General features: G+C 40.6%; 1 protein-coding gene across 1 annotated transcript in view; it reads left to right on the top strand.

The window, feature by feature from the left end:
* abca4a (ATP-binding cassette, sub-family A (ABC1), member 4a) overlaps positions 1-23,040 on the top strand; it is a 39,632-nt gene that overhangs the window by 10,829 nt on the left and 5,763 nt on the right. The window contains 32 exon segments of the mRNA XM_044104610.1: positions 1,145-1,234; positions 2,276-2,510; positions 3,162-3,301; positions 5,570-5,808; positions 7,048-7,105; positions 10,113-10,318; positions 10,392-10,568; positions 10,661-10,883; positions 11,372-11,593; positions 12,558-12,762; positions 12,852-12,929; positions 13,025-13,222; positions 13,541-13,718; positions 13,792-13,923; positions 15,020-15,159; positions 15,241-15,378; positions 15,505-15,683; positions 15,962-16,064; positions 16,999-17,204; positions 17,471-17,525; positions 17,978-18,058; positions 19,226-19,383; positions 19,686-19,810; positions 19,898-19,996; positions 20,086-20,275; positions 20,388-20,482; positions 20,589-20,621; positions 20,848-20,953; positions 21,980-22,054; positions 22,161-22,330; positions 22,470-22,647; positions 22,740-22,855. Of these exon segments, the coding sequence (XP_043960545.1) occupies positions 1,145-1,234; positions 2,276-2,510; positions 3,162-3,301; positions 5,570-5,808; positions 7,048-7,105; positions 10,113-10,318; positions 10,392-10,568; positions 10,661-10,883; positions 11,372-11,593; positions 12,558-12,762; positions 12,852-12,929; positions 13,025-13,222; positions 13,541-13,718; positions 13,792-13,923; positions 15,020-15,159; positions 15,241-15,378; positions 15,505-15,683; positions 15,962-16,064; positions 16,999-17,204; positions 17,471-17,525; positions 17,978-18,058; positions 19,226-19,383; positions 19,686-19,810; positions 19,898-19,996; positions 20,086-20,275; positions 20,388-20,482; positions 20,589-20,621; positions 20,848-20,953; positions 21,980-22,054; positions 22,161-22,330; positions 22,470-22,647; positions 22,740-22,855 (4,628 nt within the window).

Raw genomic sequence — 23,040 nt, 5'->3', positions numbered from 1 at the left:
TGAGGGGATTTCTACCAATAGACTGGCAATGTTTTTCAGGAAAATGGTTGTCACTCTGTTGTTCTAAGGACAATCATCCAGCATATAGTCAATTCAAGACACAATTGGTTTACCAGACTTCAAATCAGACGTCTCAGTCCCCAAGACCTAAATCCTACTGAAAAGCCATGGGGTCAACTAGAGAAAGGACAGTGCCAAGAGAGATAGTGCACTGACAAACAGTCAAAGATCCCTCTGTCTATTTAAAGCTTAGCTTATAGACAGTGTTTAGTGAAGAGTAAACAAGACTGACTATGAGACAGACAACAACAGATTCTGCTGTCTGCCTCATCCTTATCCAGGCACTGTCCAGTGGAACCGTGCCAAATGGTATTTAGTATTTAGTGTCTCTCTCCGACTTTGCAGTAGCGAGAAAATGCTGCGAACGTTCTTAGCAACAAAACTTGTTGAGGCGCTTCTGGGTTCAATCCAGTACAACTGCAGCGACTGACAAGTGTGACTTATAGCTGATGTCTCCCAATTGTTCACAGAGACAGAAAAGAGGAAGGATGTTTCTGATGGCAACTCTTGTGTCTTGGCTTCATTCAACATCCTGAACCTTTCTTCTATTGTCTCGTGCACTCTTCTGGAAGCTGCTTTGGAAAACCCAAACAGTACTTAAGAAAAGACATGAGAAACCAAGGGCAGGCAAAGAATCATGTTAGTTTTCCAGATGTTTTGTTTTTTTAATCTCAAGAGGTTTGTTTTCTCTGTCTTTTATGAGAAATGTTTGAGAAACGTCCACTCTTTTTTTTTTTTTTGGTCTAATGCTATCAAAAAACTTGAAAAGGTTGCATTGTTTTCAATGTTGCAGTGGTAAAAAAGAAAAAAATTTGACACAAATTCCTCCTCCGTCCCGCATCTGCTATTGTTTCAGAAGAGTAGATGGTTTTGTGGAGAAATAAATAATCCTGCCTGCCTGTATGTTTTTTCAAAAAGGCAATTTAATTTATATTTTGACTTTTCTTTTTCATTTTTGGTGTTGAAATCTATTCGGATCTCATCAAATTCAACAGCAATATTTCTACCATTTTTGGACTTTCCCTGCAATAAATTGAAATTGACAATCGTCCACTCTTTATCTCTCATATCCATTTCTCCTCAGCTCCCTCGCGTCCTGGATAATTACTCTGACGGGATTGACATTCACTTCTGGGTACGGATCGTCTCCACCGCTTCGGACAGACTGCGAGATGTAAGAACCGGCCCGCGGAGCAAACCAGTAGCTCCCCATTCAAAAGTTCACGGCTTCCTATTTTTAGTTGGCAGGAAACAGTTGCTTCCCTTTTGCCTGACTGCCTGAATTTTTGCGCAAACAGATGGTAGGTGGGGGGTATTTTCTGGTACGTGTTAGGAAATCTAAATACAGATCAAGCCCGTGTAGCATGAAGAAGAAAGATGGCTCATTATTGTAGGATAATACTTTGGGAGAAGACGAGTCTCCAATCTAGGAAAAGTTGATGATGGGTGATAGCTGATGATTTCTTTCAATTGCACTATATTTTCATTACTAAAGTGTTATATTAAGGACTAAGCTAATATTTTATGTTGATGTTTCCAAATGCATGTTCATTGCTGTTGACAGTCCGACATCCTGTTCGTGAGATAGTTGTCTCTGTAGAGCGTGTACGCTCGAGGTGGAACATGTAAACATGTCACTTCCTGTAAATCAGATGAGGAAGATCCTAAAGCCTAACAAGTAGAATGCCTTGAAATATTACTTTTCAAGAGTTTTTTTTTCCACACTTAGATGCATAGAATCATCAAGTCATCCTAAATAAATACGAAAATGGCATTTTTAAATGGGGATTTCTCTTCTGTCAAACAAAAGCAATCATATCAGTCTGATTCTATGTGGAAATATAATTTTCCCGCTTTCGTTGTATCACAAATCAACTGCTACCAACCATTTTTAATTGCTTAAATTTCACAAGCACCTAGGTCTGTTTCCAGCCTTACCTTGCAGCAAAGAAACGGCTTAAACAAAACCTGTATGTCAACATGAAGTAGACTAAGCAATCTCTAAAAACAACACATCATCATTACAATTTGATGGTCTGAAGCATTTAACTGTGTTTAAGAAAAAAATCCAAAGAACCTGCAAAAGGGAAAGTAGGTTTTTAGCAGCACAGTGTTTTTTTTTTGTTGTTGTTAAATTTAACTTCAAATGCACATCAGCTTTTCCTTTCAACTACAAACCCATCTTTTAAAATCAACACTGGATTTGTCTTCCCAGCTGTTCCACAGGAACAGCTCCATGGAGTTCATCCAGGTCGTAACGCCTCTGTTCCAGAAGAATCTGTCCTTCAGGGAGGTGATGGCTGCTGCCTCCAGCCTTGTATGCGGCTACACAGAGGGGGCTTTCTCCAGAGTCGCTTCTTTTAACTGGTATGAAGACAACAACTACAAAGCCTTCCTGGGAATCAGCAGCGGCTGGGCCAAGGGTGACTACACATATGACAACAGCACCAGTAAGTTCAGTGCTCCTTCAGCTCCTTCAGACTAGCCAGCAGCAATTAGCAAACACCTGGTGGAACTGCACCATCTGCTGAGCTCATTAGATGAGCTATTTCTCAGTGCAACGCTGGTAGAAATGTTTTAAAGGGTTAATAGAGAAGTAAAGCTGTGATGACTTCCTGAAGGCGGGCAGTTAGAAAGAGCTGGAGTTTCTTAAAGAGACAAAGGCCCAATTTCAAGGCGTTAAATTACAAAGTCAAATGTGTTTTGAGTCATATTTGATATATACATAGCATTTTTATAAAAACAGTTACTTGATTGCGCTATAAACTGGCGCGGTGTGGCTGGAAAATACACAATACCTCCCCTTTAAGGTTCACATCTCCCTCCACTTGTGTCTGTTTCAGCAGAGAAAAGGACATAAGATTCTTAAGAACAATCGCTGTTTGCGGCATGCAGATTGCTTGAAATAAAAACAATCTGGTTAAAGCTGGTAGTTTACTAATGTAGGTGAAAAGAAGGGACGAAATTCCTGGCTTTATAAATTGTTGCTCTTGGATTGTAGTCTGAGAAATCTTTTTTTGTTTCATGATGCCTGTCGTCATAATCTGTAAACTGACTTCCTCTGTAACAATAGTCAGCTGACTGATATGTATTTGTCTCAGCTCCTTTCTGCAATGACTTGATGAAGGAACTGGAGTCCAATCCTGCCACACGGATTGTCTGGAACTCTGTGAAGCCAATGCTGATGGGACGGATCCTCTACGCTCCAGACTCACCAGCTGTCAAGCAAATCATAAGAAATGTAAGCGAATGGCCACTATGCTGATTTTTAATAAATTATTGTTTGTATTTTAAAATTGTATTCATTAAAATTTGTATTCATTAAAATTATTTGGGTATATACTGTCATTTTTATGATTTTAACATTTCTCTATTGGTTGTAAGATTTAAGCATTGATGAAAATTTACGTTTCAGTGTAATGTAAATTCATTTTATTTTACGTTTTATGAAGTTACAACCACAGACTTGCATATATTTTATTGGAGCTTGATATGAGACATAAATACTGGAGCAGATGTTGGTAAGACTAAACGTAGACCCAGAGTCAAAGGGGAGTAAGTTAAAACCAAACATATGCAGACTATAGAATGGCTTAATCAAAGTACAAACTCAAATTCGATTGAGAACCTGTGGACTGGGAAATGATGCTTACAGACACAGCCCATCCAATCTGACTGAGAGTGAGTGTCTAGATGTTCAAAGTTGCTAGAGAAATACACCAAAAGAAGGATCTATTTTGACTCTTCATCATATATTGGTTCTATTTTGGCTAAATACAAAAATTTTACTTGTGCAGTACATTGTGTTGGTGTGTCATATAATCCTAATAAAATGTGTTCAAGTTTGTGGTCGTACGTAATAAATGTAAAAAAATCTTTGGTGGGAAAACTTTTATGGTTGAGGAAATCTGATTGAGAGTTGATCTGGGTTTAGATCAATTGAAAACTTATGACTAGAAATGCACATGAGCAACCGGAAACATCGAAGACACTTAAGCACGACATCTAGAAAGATCTAAATGAATATGGCCACCCAGACATCACGGTGACATCCCTATCTCTGTTTTTCTTCGGTGCTGGCTCCTCTGATGCGGTGAACAATGCGTTTTCACCCCAGAAAAAGTGATCAGCTTTCCCCATGTTGTGTCCAGGCCTTTGTATCTAGATGTAGATAAGTGTTTGTCAAAGCTGTTAAGCCTCTGGTGGGGTGGGTGGGAGGTGGGTATAGGCAGTCATGGTTGGCTTGGTCGCAATGGAGGAACACAAACTGATCGGCTGTGTTGACTGCTGCCCTGTCCGTTGGCACCGCCGCCTTTCCAGAGTTGCCTTACACTGGTGTGGCTTTTCCTTAAAGACGTGAGAGTGCATGGAAAGGGTCACACACCCTCATGTTTGTTCCTACCCAGCCCTTTATAGACCTCTTTGTTTTCCTCTTGCCTCAGCTGGAATCTTAATTGCATCAAGAATGATGTAACGACCACTGAGTTAATCCATTACTTTACAGGAGGGGGAAACAAAGACTCTGGCGGCTCTTTGTTGTCATGCATCAGAGTATTTCAAGGAAATGCTGGTCAAGAACTTTGTGTTTTAGGACCACACTGTCGTCATACGTGGTTGCTCTCGCAGAATATTTAGCTACCTAGGTCTTGTCTACAGCCTGCTGTACCTGAACCGTGTCTGTCGGATTTTTAGGACACACAATGAAAGGCAGAATATATCCTCAAACTTCAAATATTCCTCCATCATCCGCACATCTTAGCTCCGACTAGATTTTTTTTTTTTTTTTGTATTTTTTTTGTTTTTGTTTTTTTACAAAATTGGCTTTCAGCAGCCTCCCTGTCCAGCCTCTCCTCCTCTGTCGCCTGCTATTTTGAACTATCTCGTGGAATGAGGAAGCTCCCGGTTGTGGGAACCTTACTGGGATTCACTGGGCCGGCTGAATGCATTCAGCCAGTCGTCACCGACGGCCTCCATTGTCACCCCCGGCTCCATTGTCCCCTTTGTCACCCGAAATCAGACACACACAAGAGGAAGGCGTTTAATTGGGTGTGCTCTTGAGTGCTTTTATCCCCCCCACTGCACATGGCTGAATGCCGGAGTAGCCGACCTCGGGTGTGCGCCTACACAAAGCACTGTACACATGCGGGGTTTTGAACGATAAGCGTGCAGTAAATATTTGACAATCTGGCACCGAAAAGGCCTTCGTCGCAGGTTATCTGTAAAGGCTGGTGGGAATTCTTTGTAGAAGAATGCGCGTGTTGTCTTTGCAAAGCTTGTTTTCGCACAGTTTGATGTGGGAATGGTATGTAGCGGGAGATTAGGGTGTGTGTGACTGCGTGCGTTGGTGTGTATGCGTGTGTGTGTGTGTTTTTAAGCATCCAAGCTTTGTGTCCAAGTTTGGATTGGGTTTGGGTGTTATTCGCTCCTTCCAATGTTTCTTACAACCTGAATGCATTTCTCTATATTTTCTTTGGGGATGTTCAACTTCTCACTTTCTTCCCCGCTGCAGGCAAACACAACGTTTGAGGAGCTGGAGAGGCTGAGGATGATGGGAAAGGCCTGGGAGGAAGTGGCTCCTCAGATCTGGGCTTTTTTCCAAGATGGAGTGCAAGTCAAGATGATCCGGGTGGGACAACATCGCAGTGTGGCTGGATAAATAACTTGCCAGCTTATCTCGCACCAGATCCGCTCCTTGTGACATGGGAGATGTGCACGATGACGATCTTTATCACTGCTGCCATTCAGCTGAAACCCAATGCTCAACTATTGTGCCTTTGAATAAGTTGATAAATGATGTTATTTCATCCCAAGCTTCTGACCATTTAGGTGACATTTCCTGCTTGTATATAAAAAATGATCTCACTACAATAAAGCATCTCTTTCGCTTTCCAGTTTACTTCTCAAAATGCGAAACTAGGCCATTGTTCAGATTCATGCCTGCTAGAAAACAGATATTTCCATATACTGCGTAAAAAGGAAACATATCTTTTTCTTCTCTCTCTCTGATAGTAAATCTAATCAAATTTGTCTTGTTTTACAGGTCAGTTAGGGTTGAGAACATTATTTCTTTTTGCTAAATGCCAGAATAACAAGATTTCTTTTAACTGTTTACAAGTATCAGTGGTGAAAGGGCCTTTTAAACTGCATGACTTGGGTCGAATGTTTTGAATATCCTTCCTCAAACTTCTCACATTGGCCCCTTCCTCCTGAAAGAAGTGATGTAACTGAGTCACGTTTGTAGGCCGCTTTGCAGGCCTCGTCATTTCAGCTTTGCACACAAATTTTCTACGAGTCGGAGATCTTTGTGATGGCCACTCCTGGCTGTATGTTTAGGGTCACTACCCACTTGGGAGATCCATTTGTGTCCAAGCTTTGACCTCCTGGCCGAAGTGTTGAGGTGTTTCTTCAATATTTCCGCTTAATGTTCTTTCCTCGTGATGCCATGTAATCTCCTGCTGCAGCAAAAACACCCACAAAACATGACGCTGCCAAACATCACAGTTAGGATGCCATTGCCCTTTTTTTTCCTCCAATTTCTTCCAAACGCTTAAATGTTAGTTTAAACATACCTAAAGAAAATGTCGTCTGAAATGCAGATTTTTTTTTTTGCCCTGTGTACATTTGCAAATGCCAGTCTGTTTATGTTGATTCTGAGTCATGACATCTTCCTTGCTGAGTGGCTTTGCACGACATTTAAATAATGGAGTTGTTTTAATCAGGAGGACTCTCTCTCTTATGAGCTTCAGGCAAGATTCTTACAAGATATTTTGCCTTTGTTTAGGAGTTAATATGCACATTTGAGACTTTTAAACAGGTTCACAGGTTTAATTAACATTCTGGGACACAAGATGCGTCTCCTTCCTGAAAAGTATATTAAATATTTCTATGGCGTTTACACTTCTATAATACTGAGACTGCATGAGCAGATAATACTGCACTTTTCAGTCTCTGGAAATTGTGATCCAAAGTTGCTAATTTACCTAGAAAGAAAGATATCTTCAACCTCACTGACCGGGTCATTCGGATGCTCAATCAGTACGGGGATGTAAGAAACCACAGCAGTGCATTTTTATATTTTCTGCCTCCTTGCAGAGAGCAGCAATTTATTCTTCAGATGTTTGATTTTGATTAGCATGCCAAAAATCCATGAATTGATCTGTACATTAATCTCACATTTAATAGTTTTGTTTTTATTTCAGGCAGAAAAGTGAAGCATCCCTCCGTGATGGATTTTATAGACAGGAGCCTGCAAGACAAGAGAGACCTTGATACCCATTCTCGTGGTTGGATGGCAAACATAATTATGTAATCCTTACTAACCTGTTGTCTTGATTCCACCTTGCGGTAGCGTCTGTGTTGTTTCCATCCATCCATCCATCCATTTTCTTACACCCTTCTTCCCTAATGGGATGTAAGAAACCACAGCAGTGCATTTTTATCTCCAGCTTTTCTGCCTCCTGCAGAGAGCTTCACCCTGGACAGGTTCTTCGCCAGATCTGTTTGACAGATTAGACATACAAGACAAAAAACCATTCACACTCACACCTAAGAAATAGAGCCCAATTAACCTGACAGTCATGTTTTGTGGACTGTGGGAGGAAGCCGGAGAAGGAGAGAACATCCTGCATGCACAGGAGTTAGTAAAGTGTCTCCATGCAGAAAGACGAGGAATCAAACCCCTTCTTGCTTGGATGGCAAACATAATTATGTAATCCTTACTAACCTGTTGTCTTGATTCCACCTTGCGGTAGCGTCTGTGTTGTTTCGTGCCTGTCTATGTTCATGATAGCGAAGAATATAACACTGAACCAGTAGTTTCTTAAATGTGGGATTTTGAAACTTGCATAGTTACCTTCTGGTCTGCATACAGGCGCTTGCTGGTATTTTAGTCTTCCATTAGTTTTCTTCTTGGTCTTCCTTCTGAGAATTTGATTTGAGTTCCTTAAAATCTGTGGCTGTTGAAGCAAAGTTCAAGTAATCAAAACTTTGTAAGGTTTTTTCTAATTAGCTTGTCAGGTCTAGCAGTACTTTAACTTCTTTGTGGTTCCCAATTTCTCTTTTTTTATTCCCTCGAGGTTGTACTGATCTGTGCTAAAAGACAACTGCTGACGTATTTGAATTGGAAATTGTCAATCTAAATGTTTCGCCGAATCAGACATTTTGGCCTGGTGTCGACACAAACACATTCCAACCACAACTCTCCAAATTTCCAGATAAGTCTAAAGTTTCAGAATAATTATTCAAATTTTCCCTATTCTCTCTTGTGACTTTGATGGTAAGAATTTGGACAGTACTGCCATCATGTTCCTCTTGAAATGTCAGGCTCCAGGTCAGGCCTTTTTCCCAAAATAATCCAATCAAGCCTCGCATTTGTCAAACTTAATGCCCTGGAAGCTAAGCACTGTGCTCCATGCACTACCCTTGACGTTTTTAGGAGATTCTTGGCTCTCCAATTTGTTCCCTTTGTACAGAAATGTGGTAGTCCACCCAAGTGGGCATGAGCCAAAGCTACAAAGCAGCTGGCCACTCTGTTTTGTTTCATATTGATTGAGTAGAAGTTAAAAAACAAAGAGAAGCCCTTGCGTAACGCTTCTTATAAGGGTCATCTACATTAGTAGGGGGGAATGCATTTTAGACAAAAGAGTAAACTGGCCCTTTTACTGCAGAGGCTCATCAGAATGAGAAATATATTGCCCTGAAGGGGTTTTGGACAGGGGGGGTGTACCTGGATACAAGGCTGTGTAGGTGGTGGGTACACTTTGTTTTTGTCCAAGTTGAAGCTTACAGCACTTGAGTTTGACAGGAAGAGTGGGAGCGACTGAGGCCGATTAGACACAGCTGTCACTCCATCTACTATCCTTTATAAAGTTGCAACAATAACCGTGAGCTTAATGGTTGGCTCGCTCACGTTGGTGGCATGTATGCATATCACACCGCCTGAAGAGGCTTCACTGTTCATGTCGGGGAATATTTTCATAAACAAAGAGATTCTCTGCTAAATGTGAATTGTTTATTAATATTGTTAAGTCTGAAATTGCTCAAATGCATCCAGACCTTTTTTTTTGTTTTGTTTTTGGTGTATATCTGTGTTTGCAAAGCAAATGGTGTTTGTGTGTGTTTTGGGTTGAGAAGGGCTGTCGGCAGCCTTGGTGGTAAATAGCTGTTTTGGAGTGATTCCTTTTGGACCGCAGCCCTCCTTATTTGCATGAGCTTTCGTTGAATGGTTTCATCGGACACGCTTTTCAGGAACGAGACAAACACCTCTGCAAATGTTTAAGGGGCCTTTGGAGTCTTGGGCCAGCGCTGGTATTTGTGGGCTTTTCGTCTTTTGAGCTATGCTGGGGACATTGCTGAAGCAAAAGCAGCTGTATGACGGCAGCCAGTTCACAACTTCTTTTCAGGCAAAGATATTATTACAACAGAACCCTTCAGTATAAAATTATCATATTTTTAGCCTTCAAATGAGTTATTCAGGGTTATGCTTGCGTGACCGGCATTAACATCTCAAATATTTGACACCAACATTTTCTTTGTGTACTCTTAATGGGAGCCCATGTGTTACCTGTGGTACTTGTACTATAGATTAAGAACCATGATCTTGAAACATTCGTAGTTTACTACAAATGGTCTTTTAGTTAAACTGTAAAATAATTGTAACTTTTGTAACGTAAATGAAATGCTGTCTCGTTTCATACTGAACAACAGAATGAATTGTGGTCATATTCATTAAATTCCAATTAAATTATAATTAGCTGTGATTAAAAGCAAATATGTTAACATGATAAGGTGAGATGCTAACTGCCGAACAACTTCACGTCGCCATTGTTATATTAGCATGCCAACATATTAAGCTGAGAGGTTAACTGCTAAACAACTTGATATTACCATTGTAATATTAGCCTGCTGTCATCCTAAACTGAGTGGTTAACTTCTGTTCAGCATTGTAAGTGAAAGTCAGCACCATTGTACTCCATTCTGTTCGTTCTCATGGCTTTACTCTAATCCATATCCTAATGTATGTGTTTGTTTCTCTTTTACTCCCTCTCTCACAGTGTTTAATTCTTGATAAATTCATAGCTCTACCTGATGAAGATGCGGTCACTTATCGGGCCTTGGACCTGTTGGAGGGAGGCAAGTTCTGGGCGGGCCTCGTCTTTACAAACATGTTCTCTTGGACCACCAGCGTTCCCCCTCATGTCAAGTTCAAGATCCGAATGGACATCGACATAGTGGAGCGCACCAACAAAGTCAAAGACAGGTTAGATTCGGTTTCCAGCAGACTGTAGAGATGAAGAAACATGGGATTTAAAATGTGTGTTCGCCTTTCTCAGATACTGGGACCCAGGCCCCAGAGCTGATCCTATGGATGATTTCCGCTACATCTGGGGCGGCTTTGCTTACCTCCAGGACATCATAGAGCATGGGATTATCAGGACTCATACAGGAAAAGAGTGGCCTTTGGGTGTCTACCTACAGCAGTTCCCCTATCCCTGCTATGTGGATGACCTGTGAGCGGAAACATATCATTTTACACACTTTGTCTGTCAATAAGGAGGACCTCCATATCATTTCTTTTCTCTCCCAAATCTCCTTCCTCCAGTTTCATGCTGACGTTGAATCGCTGTTTCCCCATCTTCATGGTTCTGGCTTGGGTCTACTCCGTGTCTATGGTAGTTAAGAGCATAGTTCTGGAGAAGGAACTCCGCTTGAAGGAGACCCTGAAAACCATTGGGGTCACCAATGGTGTCATTTGGTCCACCTGGTTTATCGACAGCTTTTTCATGATGGGCACCAGCACCGCTCTATTGACTGCCATCATCATGGTGAGCTTCACATTTGTACTTCCATACATGCATGTCTTCCACCTGAAACATCTAATCTAGCTCCCTGTCTGCTTCTGACATAAACTCGCTTCACAGATCATAAACGCCAAGTAGTAAACCATTCTGCTGTCAGTTATCACTCTTTTTTTCTTGAACGACTGAATTGATATTAATAGCTCACTTAGTGCATACTTTCTCCGTAAATCATTAATGTTAGAATGACTGATACCATGACATCATGAGGATTATGTCAGAGTTTTGTGAGATTTGCAGTAAAGAACTTGTAACTGATTTTAAGCGCCTTCTTCATCTTAATATGGTGGGCTTATGCGACCCCTTGTGGACAGTGTTGCATCCAAATGTCCACATTTTGTGGACAAAGAAAGAGAATGATGATGATGTTGTCTTTTTGACCGACCAAAGCAAAACATACATGCTGATATGATTGCAGTGCCTGAACCTCATGTGTGTTTCTTTTCTGTCTTCAGGGAGGGAGGGTTCTGAACTACAGCGACCCTGTCATCCTTTTCCTCTTTCTACTCTCGTTCACCACTGCCACCATCATGCAGTGCTTCCTGTTCAGCGTCTTCTTTAACCAGGCCAACCTGGCAGCTGCCTGCTGCGGCATCATCTACTTCACCCTCTACTTGCCACACATCTTCTGCTTCGCCTGGCAGGAGCGCATCACCAAAGACATGAAGATCATGGCGGTGGGTGCCTCCAACTCAAAACATGGTTATACTTCTCTTTTAATTGATGAGCAGATGCCTTGAAAGAGAATTCATCCACCTTAAACCGCCAAATATCTTATCACGTTAGAGCCACAAACAGCATTATAAGGGCATATCTCCCATAGAGCTATCATCAATGAAATTGCCATGACCACACCCTTTTACTGACAGGCTGAATGGGAGAATATATTGACATGACATCTTTTAGTTGCAAACTCATCAAATCTAGGCCAAATGGAAGAACGCAAACCTATGAAAATCCATTGTTAAACGAAATCCATAAGGTAGTTAGTTTGCCATAAGCCAGCAAAGAGCCGGTTCACTGATCACATGAGACCAAAATAAAGCTTTCTGACACATAAAATGTAATTTCTGCCAGAGGAGTAACACTGCACAGTTCCTGAACACATCTTTCTGAAAGTAAAACCAAGTCGAATTGAGACTTGGTTTGAGCAAAATTAAGGTCAATCCTGAAACAAAACTTGTGACAGACTGCAAAATATCTTGAGACTGAAGCACACAGCCATCCTCTACATGGAAAATGGACTTGGATTTTTTTGGCTTCCAATACAGCTAGAGCTAGCAAGTGTTGATTCAACAAATTTGGACTGAAAATAAATTGGTTCCATGCACATTTCAGATTTTCATTTGAAAAATATTTGGTAAATCTTGTATCATTTTCCTTCCACTTTTATATTAAGCTCAACCTTGTGTTGGTTCATAATGTAAACACTAGAAACATAGTTTGAAGTTTGTGATTGGTAACTTGTGAAAAGTTTAAGGATAATGAATACAAGAGACTCTACTGTATGTTCTTCTTCTTACACAACTACGAACTGTTCCCAAACACCATAACCCATTTCTTCATTAGAAGTAAAAATGCTAGCCAAGTAATGGTGGAAAGGATTTGACAAATCTGATTAAATAATGCCTCATCATGCAGAGTCTGCTGTCCCAAGTGGCATTTGGCTTTGGTACAGAGTATCTATCCCGATATGAGGAGCAAGGGATGGGCCTGCAGTGGGACAACATCCAGACCAGTCCTTTGGAGGGAGACGAGTTCTCCTTCCTCACGTCCATCTGCATGATGGGCTTGGACACGATTCTCTATGCTGCTCTGGCCTGGTACCTGGACAACGTCTTCCCTGGTCAGTGTGCTGAAATGTACCAAAAGGTATGCTTTCGTCATAAAAATGGGCTAACATTCTTTTTTTTCTTCTTCTTCTTGTCATCACAGGACAGTACGGCATTGGTCGCCCCTTTTACTTCCCCTTGCTGCCATGTTACTGGCTCAACAGTGTTGCCCCAGCCTCTGGTATTTCATTCTTAGCCTGTGTGGAATATGTTTTAGTGACTTTACACAAGATAATATGGGTGATTATGCCAGGATATTTTGTTTGTTTTCCAAAGGAAATTACAAAACTGAACTGGAGAAAAAAGGCTTTGACAATCTGACGAGCAAGGAGCAAGGAGAGAAAAAGGCTGTTGGGGAAACCGCCGAGCAGGTGGAACCACGAGCTAAGGAGAAGGAGGACATACCTTCATGTGAACATCATGATCAGCGTGAGAAGTTTAGCCACACAGAGCCCAAGAAGAACCAGAAAGATGGTAAACCCAGTATATGACTGTACCTGCCTCACAGAGTGCTTTTCCATCCAAGACAGGATTCATTGTGTGGAATCTTGATGACCTTGTGTGTGTTTGAAGTTGTTGGCATTTGTAAACTCACACCTCTCACCTCCCATTCACATGTCTAGTTAATCAGTAGGCTACGTATTGCATTCCAGACACATGATTTCATCAACGTTTAGGCAACAAAACACATTTGTTTCACTCTCTGCACAAAACTAGCACAGTTTAAACTCAGACACATTTAAAGTCTTGCTCTAGATGGTGGCAAAACAGAGTTGTTTTTGGTGTCCACAGAGGAGCCGTTCTTCGAGGCAGAGCCGGCAGATCTGGTGAAGGGGGTCTGCATCCAAAACCTGGTCAAGGTATTCAGCAGCTGCTCCTCGCCAGCCATCGATGGACTCACCATCAACTTCTACGAGAGCCAGATTACGGCCTTTCTTGGGCACAACGGAGCCGGGAAGACCACCACCATGTATGCCGCTAAGACTCTCTGCTGGCATGTAATAACTGAACATGAGAGAGTCTACATCTTCTCTTTGTCCCAGGTCAGTCTTGACTGGAATGTTCCCTCCCACCTCGGGGACGGCCACCATCTACGGCAAGGACATCCGCTCAGACATGGACAGCATTCGCACGTCTCTGGGAATGTGTCCTCAGTACAACATCCTTTTTCAGCAGTATGTCACTTCTCACATACTTAACTGGCATAAGCTGTACTTTGAAAAAACACTCTTGACCCTTAAACAATTTCACATTCAACCCGTAAAGATTTGTGGTTTTCAAAACCGCAAATTTTGAAGTATTGTGTTGGGATTTTCTGTCACAGTCCAACACTTTTGGCATATTTCTGAGGTTGTTATCTTGCTGGCACGTGAACACCTGCCCTAGTCTCAAATCCTTTGAAACCTCTAAAAGATTTTCCTCCTGGACTGCCCTGTTTTTAGCTCTTCCTGTTACCTCAATTCAGTTTCTTTATCCTTCTGACCATGAATGTGGCTCTGCTGCACTTCCCCTTGGGGAGGGGACTGTACATGGTGTTGTACGCTGTTTAATACCCTACATAGTCTTCTACATGTAAAGCAAAAAGTCTTCTTCTTTCTTCTACTGTGTAGAAGAAAGGACTTTCATAGCTGTCTTTAATCACAAGGTTTCTTTGGGGAGTAATTTGTAGAATACAAAGCTAATAATTTCCAATTGTATTCCAATTGTCTTACCTGAATTGTTGATCTTTGTTGTTGCTATAGGCAGTTTGACTCTTTGATTAAATAATGTTCTCCTAAAAGACATGAGTCTTTTAGACAGATAGCCATGGCTTGGTAGGTTTGTGGTGTTCTACTCTTTCATTTTTTTTGATGATGGATTAAAAAGCTCTTCATAGGGGTTTAAATCCATTAAATATGGTTTTATAATCTAGTCCTGCTTTAAATTTTTCCACTGATTTATCCCTTAATTTTTTGACGTGCCTCTTGGTCTTCATGATTCTGCTTGTACTTTAACATTTTCTAACAAACCTTCACAGAGCATCTAGATTGATGCTGAAAACTATTGCTTCCATTCACTTTCCTTCGTAAATAATTTTTTTAAAGCCATTGTGTATTTTCAGCTCTCAATTGTGCAATACTAGCACACATAAACCCCATGAAAGATATTAAAAATTGAAGTTGCAGCTTGAAACTTCAAGCTAAAACTTCCAAATTTTATCACCTTTTGAAGTTTTAGGTTTCAACTTGGAAAAACGGTGGCACTCATTTGTACCAACTGCTTGTTCCTCAGCATGACGGTGGCAGAGCACATTCTCTTCTACACGCTGCTGAAAGGCCGTCCAATAGCTGAGGCTGAGGAAGAGGTGGAGAACATGCTGCAGGATCTGGGCCTTCCCCACAAGAGAGACGAACTGACCCAGAATCTCTCAGGTCTGTTTAGAATCACGTGCATTCCTTGCCCTCTACCACACATAAAGAAAACACGCACTTAACCGTTGTTTCGACGTCCAGGAGGAATGCAGAGGAAGTTGTCGGTAGCTTTGGCTTTTGTTGGTGGAGCCAAGGTGGTGATCCTGGATGAGCCCACCTCGGGGGTTGACCCGTACTCCAGGCGCTCGATCTGGGACCTACTGCTCAAATACCGTCTGGGTAATACAGGTTATTCTAATTCACACCACAGGAAAATATCACCCGTAATCATAATTATGTGATACAACAAAGATCCCTCCTTCTTTCCTTCTGTCACCATCACTTGTCTTAATTCGTGGTTTCCAGGACGCACAGTGATCATGTCCACCCACCACATGGACGAGGCTGACCTGCTGAGTGACCGAGTGGCCATCATCTCTCAGGGTCGTCTTTATTGCTGCGGCTCACCCATCTTCCTTAAGAACTGCTTTGGAGCAGGCTTTTACCTCACTCTGGTTCGCAGGATGACGCACGAGCCGCCTAATGTGAGAAACTGGGAAAATGAAACCTTTTGTTTGTCTGAAACACAGTAGATTGAAAAGTGTCTGAGAACTCCTGAAATGCTTAACTTCATGTAGAGCAAGCTTGACTTGACATCTGTAGGGATGTGTAAGAACAGTACAGAAGTATAGTTTTTCGTTTCTGCCTGAACGTCACCTCAGCTTGAGGGAGCCAAAGAGGTCATGACACACTGGATTGTAAAAGAACAGAAAAATGCTTCTCCCATCATTTAACCCTGGTATCATTTCATCCGACCAACCAGGCTAGCTGCGACTGCACACAGGACTGCTCGTGTAAATGCTCCAAATGTTCCACGTTCAAAGCCAACCAGGAAGAAAGCCAAACCCCTGACAGACAGCTGGATGGTAAGATGTTGCTGTTCACCTCATGGTGATGTGTGTGGTCAGTGGTCAATCTTCTCTCCTGTTATGAAAACAGTGGAGAGTAAGCTCTTGAATACTGTCTTTCCACGCTGCCAAAACATAAAATATTACCAATAATTTTGCTCATGCAAATGTCTTAGTAAACTTGAAATAAGCTAAAATAATTCAAAAGTAACCTTTCAGCAAGATACTTGAAGACACCAAAACTAACTTACAAGTAACTTTTGTTAGCAAGAAATAGGGGCTTGGTTCAAGTAAATAATTTATTAATATTGAAGAAAAAGTTATTGTTCTATTGGCAGATAAATTAACCGGCAATATGCGAAAAATATCTTGTTATAAATGAAATAATCTGCCAATGGATCAAGAACTTTTTCATCAATATTAAGAAATTATTTACTTACAACAAGCCCCTATTTCTTGCTAAAAAAAAGTTACTTGTAAGTTAATTTTGTCTTATTTCAAGTATATCAAGATATTTGCACTAGAAACTAGACTAAAGTTACTTGGTAAGATTTTGTGTTTTTGCAGTGCACTGGATTGTAGTCAGTCCACTGTCCACACCTGAAACACATCTGTTTACTGTTTTAGTTATTATTTAGAAAAATTCAAATCTACATTTGACTTGCAATGTTAGTGATTTTCACCGATTATCATCCAATGTGCAGGACAGCCCTAAATTGCCACTGCTAACAAGCATATTGATAAGTCTCTGAAAATATTTGAAAAATAATTTGTTTAAAATTTCTATTATTTTTCCATGGTTGTTAACCGCACTACATAATAGTAGGAAGTTGTTCACTGTAACATATTAAGGTTTTTACAGATGGAATAGCAAGGACCATGAAATCTTTCAAACTAATTTTACCCATCCTGGTGACAAAAGGAACATCTTACCTCTTCCACCCATCTTCAGGTAACATGGAAAGCATCACAGCCTTGGTTCACCACCACGTTCCAGAAGCTTGTCTCATCGAGGCCGTCGGACAGGAGCTCACCTTTCTGCTGCCGAATCGGGACTTCCAGCCCAGGGCGTACGCCAGCCTCTTCAGGGAGCTGGAGGAAACCCTGGTGGACATCGGCCTCAGCAGTTTTGGTGTGTCCGACACCTCCCTGGAGGAGGTTAGTGGAACTAATCAAAAATACTTATAGTTTCCAATTACAGCCACACTTTAAGCCCACCAAAAATCTGGTCCCTTTCCATTACATTGTCTTAAATAGTTTTCCTTATGCAGGACATAGTGCAAATACGGTAGATCCATAGGAGGTGTTGTGTCAGAACATAAAAGTTTAAATAACTCAAAAAGGTGTGGATCTTTTTGATAACTTTTTAGGGAAATGGTTCACTGTTAATCTTAAGTCTAAGAAATGAATCTACTTTCTTGCAGATTTTTCTGAAAGTCACAGCAAATGGGAATGCAGCCAACAGGAAATGTGGTCAAGGTATCTCAAAAGCAAAAGCCAAAAATAGTAATAGTGGTACCTCCATTTTGTGTCCTTGTTTCACATTTTGTTTCAACTTGCCATTTTGTTGCTGTTGCCACCAATTAATTTACAGGTACCTTTCACTTAACTTAAAGAAAAATCCTTTTGACTATCTGTTGTGAAAGTGCAAAAGAAACATCTTTAAGGTATGATTTGACCTATTTTCTTTACAAAATGTCTTGTGTAAGAGGAATTTTTTTGCCTAACAGAAACAATTTGCCACGAAGAGTCCATAAATAAACCTTGCAAAATACAAAATGGCAAAAGGGCAAAATGACTAACAAAATCCTCTTATTAACTCCCCACTGTTGTAAAAAGTGATTTTGTATGCACTCTAGCTTTAACCATGTATCAATCTACCTCCTGTCCTGTGTGTCTTGTCTTTTGTATCATTTCTTTTAAACTTTCAGACAGGAAATCATTGCAACAGATTTGTCGAGCTAGTCTCAGTGGATTCAACAGAGTGGCTGTTGAGCTGGAGGCACAAAAAGGTGACAGTGGCTTTCAGCTCTCAACAACTGCAGTTGTTGTTTGACAAGCATGTTGTTTGAGTTTTAAAAGAAAGAGAAAGTAAAAAAATGATTTGACTTTCCGACAAATGTGACAACATTCTTCAAGAGAGAGTATAGGCGGATAGTAAGTTGCTAATGCCTGGGAGGCTTAGCGTGGTAAAGACAGCAATTTCCGGGGCGAGGTTGGTACAAAACAAAATACAATACAAAACCTGACTGTCTACATGTGAGATTCCTACAAAATAACACCTCATCATGACATGTCTTACATTTTTGAAAGATTGATACAGCGTTTAACCCCACACACCCACACTTTGCTCCAACTTAAGCTGTTAGCTTGTGTGTCATTAAGCTAAACTTGTTAGCGTCTCGCCACAACTTTATGTTTCAACTTTAGAATTAACCTTCATAAGTCCCCTGTGGGTAATTTTTCTGCAGTAGAACAAAATATATTTTTATATTTGAAAAATATACTTCGGTATGTTTTGCAGGACAACAGCACAAAGAGCATCAGATCGTAGTTGCTTATAAGACCAGCTATTTATAACGAGGTTATGCTGCATTTGATTTATTTCGGAAGTCGGGGATCTGGGAAATCTGAGAAAGATGTTGGATCCGAGCTAAATGTGTTTGACTAGGAAACTGGAATATCAACGGGAAATCCAAGAAAATAAGCTAATAATCTATTTGTCTCCATTTAATGCATTCAAACACTAATAAATAGCTTTTTTACAGCAGCATGTGTTCCACTTCTTCATTGAGACACAAAACAAATGAAGTTCTAATAGATTATACTTGCAAGTTTCACTGCGTTTTATGTCAACGGCAGCCATATTGGATAATGAACTCAGGGCTGTCTGGGAAAGCTTGACTTTCTAACTCAGAATTGTAACTTCATGTGAGCGATCTGGTTTTATTTCCAACTGAGAAACCCAGAAACCCCCAATTTCCAAGTCCGAACACTGCACATTGTTAGCCACCAATTTCCTCTGGCATGATTGGATTGCAAATAATAAACTCTATTAGTCTTGCTCACCGATAGATTTTGACTAGAAATCAATGTTTTGGTACCTACGGTTTTAAATATGTTAGTGCAAGTTACTTCATGCCAACGTGGTCTAAGTTTTTTTTTTATTTTTTTTTCAGAGACCAATGGCCATGGCCCAAATGAGTTTCCAGAGAGCAGTGCAGGTAAAGGATCCTACCAGGTCAGAGGCGTCTGTCTCATCATCAAACAGTTCCTGGCTCTGTTAATCAAGAGGTGGCATCATGCCACACGCTCCTACAAAGACTTCATTGCCCAGGTTACCTTTCTGTGATTTTTCATGCTAAGTCAGCTCCTATTTATTATGCTCAATGTGCTCTGATAAGGCACATAGATGTTTTGTAGTTAATACATTCATAGCCTATTTGGGGTACTTAACATACTATTGGTAAACTTCAAAATTAAAGTACACAAGTTTATTTTTTAGGAAATATCAGTCTATTTTCTAAGACCAGAAAAGACAATGTGAAAAGCTTCATAGGGGTATGATTAGATTTGAAACGCACATTTCAGAATTGTTTCATTGTTTTTAAAGTGTAATTATTTCTTTGGTTCTGGCAGATTGTCCTTCCAGCCAGCTTTGTCTTCTTGGCACTGATGTTTACTCTCATAGTCCCGCCTTTTGGAGAGTATCCAAGTGTGACCCTCACTCCTTGGATGTATGGGAGACAGTACACGTTCTTCAGGTGGATGCAAAATCATTGTGCTTTTGGAATAGAGCTAAAATAGATGAAGTGACGTAAAGTAAGAAGACTGAAATTTCTCTGGTGCAGCAATGAGCGTCCCATGGATGCACAGATGAGATATTTTGGGGAGGTTTTGCTTGACAAGCCTGGTTTTGGGACCCGATGCATGGCCGATGAACCTTTGGAGTAAGTAGATGTCATTGCTATGGATGCGTCTTGTGTTTTTTTCCGGAATACTTTGGCTCACAGAACGGCTCAATTTCATCCCATCCTAGAGATTTCCCATGCAATAACATCACCACAGAGTGGGAGATGCCAATGGTCAACCCTTCCTTGATAGAAATGCTGGAGAGCCCAAAGTGGAGTCCTCTCAGACCCTCTCCGGAATGTCAGTGCAGCACATCCAAGAAACTCACCATGCTCCCTGTGTGTCCTGAAGGAGCTGGAGGCCTGCCACCTCCACAGGTCGGTTGGTGCTGAATATACTCAGACTTTCGTGCAGAAAAGCAAAACATTACTTTAGATAAATCATCTGATGAGAATCTAGAATAATTTTTTTTCATGTTTTGCTTTTTAGAGGATCCAGTCAACTGGAGATGTTCTGTTCGACCTTACTGGCAGGAACATCTCTGACTACCTTGTGAAAACGTATCCCACCCTTATCAGGACCAGGCATGGAGGCTTTGAAGCCCTTTAAACAAAATATATAGACTTGGATTTGAGGTCTTTATTGGAGCTGGGTGAAATAATTTAATATCTCTGTTTGATCTCTCTGCAGCTTGAAAAGCAAATATTGGGTGAATGAGCAGAGGTAAATACCAGACATATTGCACAGTGAAAATATACTTATAATATCACAGGATGACAACTCATGCTCATCTTGAAGCACAAATCACAGACAGACGCAACTGTTTGTGTTGTATCTCCCTCTTCTGGTCAGATTGTGTACTGCAGATACTCCTCTGACTTAGATGCAGAAACAACTAAACCAGAGAAGTTGTGCAGGTTTCATTAAGAGGTTTCTCTGTGGTGTCCAGGTATGGAGGCATATCAGTGGGTGGACAGCTTCCTGTTTTAGGAGTGCAGCCGAAGACGCTTCAGGACTTAGCAGCTCAACTGGGACAACTTCTGAACCTTACTGGGGTGAGGCTGAAAGGAATAGTTAAGAATCTCTGAAATAAAGTTGTGTTAAAAGGTTACAAGTAGTTACTTGCAGTAGATAACTCCAATCTCTTTTGTTTTGAGTGGTCATTTAAAGAGTAACTTATGGATATTTAAATAATAAATATAGAAAGGAGGTGGTGCATCACCAAAAATTCTTTCTGTGTGAAACATGTACTGACAATGTAAGACCTTTTTAGTGAGAGTAACTGTCCAATGCAAATGTTAGGTGGTGCAAAAAGGTAAAATAATTAAAATAGCTAAATAGCTTTCATTTTCATATATATAGAATTGGCTTACATGGTCTGTTCTCAGTTCTCACCTCAATTCCTCAATTTCTCCTGTAGTCATGTCTAAATAATTTCACCAAGAAAACTCGGTGTATAAAATAGCATTTGCATAAGCTGCTCTGAAACAAAGTGTTTTTTAAGATTGTCTTCCTTAGTCTTATGACCAGCTTTTGGGACCAACTAATCAGCATTTATCTGATTCAAGACAGTAAGAGAGTCAGAAGTCTGATGTTCAATTTAAGTCTGAGTGTAAGTCTTGTACCGAGAACAAATATTACTCTTGCTCCTTGTCTCACGCAGGAAGATAATTTGTGGTACACAACCCTCTGCATAATTTTTTCTGACATTTATTATTATTATTATTATTATTATTATTATTATTATTATTATTATTATTATTATTATTATTATTAGCTTATTTGTAAGACACGGTCCAATGCAAATAGGACAATAAATTAGAAATTCATATAGATGAAAATAGATGAAACAAGATGATTTTGACGTTGAAAATATTTTAAGAAAATAAAAGTAGATTTTGGTCTTGGCTCTTTTTGATATTCTGATCTGAATTTGTACTGGACAAAGGAACCAAGACAGTCAGCTACTACTTAAGACCTTTCATCTATTCGTTTATGGGATTGTTTGAGATTAATTTCCATTTAAAAGCCTTCTTAACATATTGTTGCTTTATAAAGGTAACCATAACATTTTATTTCAGGGTCAATACTCCAAAGAAACACTTAAAGAAATAGGGAAGTTCCTGAGGTACCTGGAGACAGAGAACAATGTCAAGGTTAGTCCTTTACAGCTCAGCAGTTAGGTAAACTATCTAGATATGGATCAAATATGAAATACACAATGCATGTTACATTATGGTAATCAGTTGCAGTTGTTCGTAGGTTTGGTATAACAATAAGGGCTGGCATGCCATGGTGTCTTTTATGAACGTGGCCAACAATGCCATCCTTCGCGCAAATCTTCCAAAAGGAGCAGATCTGAACGAATACGGGATCACAGTTGTCAACCATCCTCTGAACCTGACCAAAGAGCAGCTCTCTGAGATCACAGTGTGAGTGACCTTCGGCCTCATCGTTCTTCTTCCATCCATTTTCTTGAATTGTTCACCAGTCATTATTAGAACACAGCAAATAATCATGTTTTCCTTTAATCCCAGCTCATGAAAGCTCTCCCACGTCTCCTTTTTTCAGGCTAACTACTTCGGTGGACGCAGTGGTGGCCATTTGTGTCATCTTTGCCATGTCGTTCGTCCCAGCTAGTTTTGTCCTGTACCTCATCCAGGAGAGGGTCACTCAGGCCAAACTCCTGCAGTTTGTTAGTGGCGTTAGTCCGCTGGTGTATTGGACGGCCAACTTTCTGTGGGACATGGTACAGTGGCCCAGTTACCTTTTTGAGATTGCTGGCATAATCTAGGCCATGTAATTAGAGCGTTCACTGAGGCTCTTTGTGACTACCTCCAGGTGAATTACTCCATCAGTGCAGCGATGGTGGTGGAAATTTTTCTGTTTTTCGATAAGAGATGTTACACCTCACCAACCAACCTGCAGCCCCTTATTGCCCTGCTCATGCTATATGGGTGAGTTGGACCAAGTCATGTTGTCTGTTTCAAAGTTTCTTCTTTTTTTCAAATGTAGGAACAAAAACAGAAAAGGAAGTTAGTGTAATGACGTCACAACTGGGTTGTTTAGGAGCAATCCTGGCCCAAAAGAGGAAATGTCAATTACTATTTGCACCCCTGATAAAGGAATATCTAAATATATA

This window comes from Gambusia affinis, linkage group LG21 (assembly GCF_019740435.1).
Source record: "Gambusia affinis linkage group LG21, SWU_Gaff_1.0, whole genome shotgun sequence".
NCBI lineage: Eukaryota > Metazoa > Chordata > Actinopteri > Cyprinodontiformes > Poeciliidae > Gambusia > Gambusia affinis.
The sequence above is the reverse complement of the archived record's forward strand: the minus strand, read 5'-3'. Positions and strand labels throughout refer to the sequence as shown.